Raw genomic sequence first — 4,647 nt, 5'->3', positions numbered from 1 at the left:
TGGCCCCACCTCCTGCGGCAGCCATTTTGTGGCTGGCCCCGCCTCCTGCTGTAGCCATTTTGTGGCTGGCCCCACCTCCTGCAGCAGCCATTTTGTGGCTGTACCCACCAGGCTGTTTAAGAATTCCACAGGTGCCCTCGGGCTCACAAAAGTTGGGTACCCCTGCCTCAGAACCTCTTGAAGCATTAGGACTGGCTACATTAGGGGTGTGTGGCCTAACATGCAAAGGAGTTCCTGCTATACAAAAGCCCTGGGTTTTGACAACAAACAAGGTAAACAGAATAACAAGCAAAAGGTGAGTGTGTCTGGATGACCACACTTCTGGCAACATGGGTTCATGTGGCCTAATATGCTAATGAGCTGTGCGGTCAGGGGTGTGGCCTAATATGCTAATGAGTTCCTGCTGTTGGGTGTGGCCTATGATGCTAATGAGTTCCTGCTGGGCTTTTTCTACAAAAAGAGCCCTGCTTAAAGTTGTGAGCGATTTGGCTACTGCATGAATCAGTTTGCTCGGGAGCCGTCCTTCCTGAGCTAAGGCAGAAATGCGTGAGCCGGGGGCTAAAAAACTGTGAGCTGGCTCACACTCACTCATCTTAGAGGGAACACCGCACGCAGTCCCTTTTTTGACTGATGTTCCTTTGTAAGTTGCCATGGGCGTTGGAGGTGTGGGCTGCTCTCGCAAGGGGAATCTCGCGTCCCCCTCCCCAGGTTTCCCTGCAAGTCCTGGATGCCGTGGTGTGCTACAACTGCCTGCCCTCGGAGACCCTCCCCGTCTTCATCATCACCCTGTGCCGCACCATCAACGTGAAGGAGCTCTGCGAGCCTTGCTGGAAGGTCAGTCCCTCGTCCGGACGCTCCGCCCCCCGGGAGGCGGGGAAAAGGCGGGCCTCGTGGCTCCCCGGCTCCCGTGTGCATGTGACTTCTGGCCTCTGCCTTCAGCTGCTCTGAATGTCCAAGGGGGGTTGCCGGGAAGAGCTCTTGCTTTGTAGGACCCGCTGAGAGATTCCTTCTGCCGTGCCTCTTATCCCGAATTGTTTGAACTTCTGCGACTTGATCGTGCGACTTCGGCAGCTGGAATGATGCTGAATGTGCATTAGATCATGCTCTTGGGCACCAGAATGCGCACTTACTGTTGGCTTGGTCTTCTCCTCTCTCTCCCGTCTTCTCTCTTCTCTTCCTTCTCCTCCTCTCCAGTTGGGTGCAGTGGTTAGGAGCGCGGACTCTAATCTGGGAGAACCAGGTTTGATTCCCTGCTCCTCCACATGCAGCTGCTGGATGACCTTGGGCAAGCCATAGTTCTGGCACAGCCGTTCTCTCAAGAGCAGTCCTCGAAAGAGCTCTCTTAGCCCCACCTACCTCACAGGGTGTCTGTCGTGGGGGGTGGGGAAGGAGTTTGTAAGCTGCTCTGAGACTCCGAGTGAAGGGCGGGGTATAAATCCAATCTCTTCTTCTTCTCCTCCTCCTTCTCTCTCTCTTTCTTTCTCTTTCTCTCTTTCTCTTTCTTTCTTCTCTCTCTCTCTTTCTTTCTCTTTCTTTTTCTTTCCCTTTCTCTCTCTCTCTCTTTCTCTTTCTTTCTCTTTCTTTCTCTTTCTTTCTCTTTCTTTCTCTTTCTTTCTCTTTCTTTCTCTTTCTTTCTCTTTCTTTCTCTTTCTTTCTCTTTCTTTCTCTTTCTTTCTCTCTCTCTCTCTCTTTCTCTCTTTCCCCTCCTCTCCCCCCATCTCCTCCCCCTCCCATCTCCTCCCCTCTCCTCCCTTCTCCCCTCCCTTCCCTTCCCCTCCCCTCTCCTCTCTGTTTCCCTGTTTTTAAATGTGGGGAGGGCTCGGTGCTTAAGTCTTAGGCCTCCTGCCTGTACAGCCCTCGTCCCAGCCCTTTCGAACGCTGTTCTCTCTGGTGTTCCTCCCTTCAGCTCATGCGCAACCTGCTGGGCACCCACTTGGGCCACAGCGCCATCTACAACATGTGCCGGATCATGGAAGACAGGTACGCCCAGAAAGGTCTGCGAGGTCCATCTCCCCTTTCCCGGGGCTGGCTGCTGTCGCAGGGATAGCCCGGTTCCCGGAAATGTCCCCTGCTGCCCCTTTTTAAGGCCGGCAGTGGGTCTGAAGGAACCTGTGGGAGACAGTAATGCGGCGAGAGGAGCCAGAGGTACGGCCCAGTTCTCTGGAACACTGTAATGCGCCTGCCACGGGGATCCTCGGGAACTGCAGAGTCTCTGTGAGCACACATGAACTTCATGCATGCAGATGTGCCACTGATGCTCTAAAGCCGATGCTCGGTGGTGATCCCCTGGTGCGGATATGTGGCTCCGTAGGCAAAACCAGAGAGAGCCACTCATCTTGGTAAGACTGTGCCGACTTTTTTTTTAACTATGACTCTTAAAAAAACCAATCCTCGTCTTTAGGGCTCACATGACAGACGCGGCGCTGCTCAGAGGAGCGGTGTTCTTCGTGGGCATGGCCCTGTGGGGCGCGCACCGGCTGCAGTCGCTCAAGAATTCGCCCACGTCGGTGCTGCCCTCCTTTCTGAAGGTAAACCTAGGCCCCGGAAGTCCCACCTCTCTGCGCCACTGGCAGCGTAAGGCAGACTTATGATTGCGCAGGTCCAGGTTCAGATCCTGGTTCACCTCAGGCCAAGTGCTGGTTCTCAGCCTCGGTTGCCTCATAGAGTTGCTGTGAACATAAAAGGGGGGTGGAAGGACTCTGCTCTGCGTCCCTTGGAGGAAGGGCGGGAGAAAAGTAAACAGAACCGAAAGATTGTTTTTTTGGGGGGGTCCCACGGACCCTTGGGAGCAGCCCCGTTTCCTTTTTTTCTCTCCCGCCCCATTTTAAAGCTCTTTATTATCATCTGATTAACATTCTGTGTTGGGAGACTTTTTTTTTTTACAGGATTATCAAGTCAAAAATCTACAGTTAGTGAAGCATAATCAATAGCCAAGTAACAACTACACAAAATTCAAAAGGGTAAACAAGTCAAGCCATGTTTCAAGTTCAAATGTGAGCGATCATAGAAAAATCATATCCTGATACGCTGAGTCGCTGGGCACGGAAAAAAAAATGCTTAATACAGGGAGCCACCTCTCTGTAAATAAGGAATAATGTGAACTTCGAGACTTCGTTTTTAAGTGGTGTGTTATTTTCCCCCATTATAAACTGATCCCAGGTTTTCTCGTACCACTCTAACATCGTGGGGGATAGCAGCCCTGTTTCTTGAGAGATTGAAAATATTGCCAGTAGCTGGGAGGGGGCAGGATACAGGGCTCTTTTTGGGCAGGAGCGCACAGGAACGGAGTTCCGGCCGGCTCCCAAGTTGGCCACGCCCAGCAGGAACTCATTAGCGTAATAGGCCACACCCAACAGCAGGGACTCATTAGGATTGGCTACAGTAGGGGTGTGTGGCCTAACATGCAAAGGAGCTCCTGCTACAAAAAAGCCCTGGGTTTGGACAACAAACAAGGTCAACAGAATAAGAAGCAAAAGGTGGGTGTGGCTGGATAACCACACTTCTGGTAACATGGGGGTGCGGCCTAATATACTAATGAGTGGTGACATCAGGGTGTGGCCTGATATGCTAATGAGTTCCTGCTGTTGGGTGTGGCCTATTATGCCAATGAGTTCCTGCTGGGCTTTTTCTACAAAAAGAGCCCTGGGAGTGTGATAAACGTAGCGACCTGGCCATGAGGGCGGTGTAATCTCATTGCGCACAAAGTGGCTCATGAAATCAAGCTGGGCTGTACCACCGCGGTCTCCTCACTCCTGGCTGCAGTACCCCTGAGTGCCGGGTTGACCTCCACAAGAGGCTTGGAAGCCCCTCCCGGCTTTTGGAACCCCTCCCAGGTGAACCTGCAAGCTGGTCTCCAAGACGCTGTCATGCTCGCGTCTTGTCTTTGTACGGCGCCTGACTCATTTGCAGGTCCTTGTTAGGCAGTCACTTCTAGTTCTGCTCTGAATATCTTTTGAATATCTCACTGGCAGTCTTTTAAGCAGCGGCTGGACCAACAACGGTCAGGGATGCTCTAGGCCAGTGATGGCGAACCTTTTAGAGACCGAGTGCCCAAACTGCGGCCCAAAACCCACTTATTTATCGCAAAGGGCCAACACGGCAATTAAACCTGAATACTGAGGTTTTTCTTGAGAAAAAACAACTCATACATTAACTTAAGATGATCCAAACAAAGTAAGGAAAGCAATCCCAAATGCTTTCATTGACTTAAAATTATTTGGCAGAGAATTCCACACTTTAATGACGGTCTAGGCCTGGCTGGGGCGATGGCACGCGTGCCCACTGAGAGGGCTTTGGTTCACCACCACTGCTCTAGGCCAGAGGTGTCAAACTTATTTGTTACGAGGGCCGGATCTGACATAAATGCCCCTTTGTCGGGCTGGCCAATGTGTGCCATAAAACGTAATGCCAGGTATAAAGGACAGCAGCTGGTGAGCTCTGAGTTGGTATATCCTCACTGCAAGGCCCGATGGGCTGGGAGGGGGGTGCAAAGGAAAACCCACACGGGCGGACTGAAGAGCCAGCAGTGCAGCACTGGGCAGACGCTCCCACGCTGGTTGGCTGCTGCAGAGGAGGTTGTTCCGCCATGCCGAAGCCACAATCTGATTGGCTCCGCCCACTCCCCCCCCCCCCCCCCGAGCGCCCCCT

The 4,647-nt window shown here is 52.5% G+C and overlaps 1 protein-coding gene across 1 annotated transcript in view; it reads left to right on the top strand.

Moving 5' to 3' along the window:
- Positions 1 to 4,647, top strand: part of TSC2 (tuberous sclerosis 2) — a 91,343-nt gene that overhangs the window by 9,948 nt on the left and 76,748 nt on the right. Inside the window, exons 8-10 of the mRNA XM_015415599.1 lie at positions 709 to 834; positions 1,907 to 1,980; positions 2,402 to 2,528. Coding sequence (XP_015271085.1) covers positions 709 to 834; positions 1,907 to 1,980; positions 2,402 to 2,528 — 327 coding nt within the window. The remainder of the gene's footprint in view (positions 1 to 708; positions 835 to 1,906; positions 1,981 to 2,401; positions 2,529 to 4,647) is intronic.

Source organism: Gekko japonicus, unplaced genomic scaffold (assembly GCF_001447785.1).
Source record: "Gekko japonicus isolate JY-2015 unplaced genomic scaffold, Gekko_japonicus_V1.1 scaffold2547, whole genome shotgun sequence".
NCBI classification, from domain to species: Eukaryota; Metazoa; Chordata; class Lepidosauria; order Squamata; family Gekkonidae; genus Gekko; species Gekko japonicus.
Note: the sequence above shows the minus strand (reverse complement) of the source record. Positions and strands in the feature narration are given on the sequence as shown.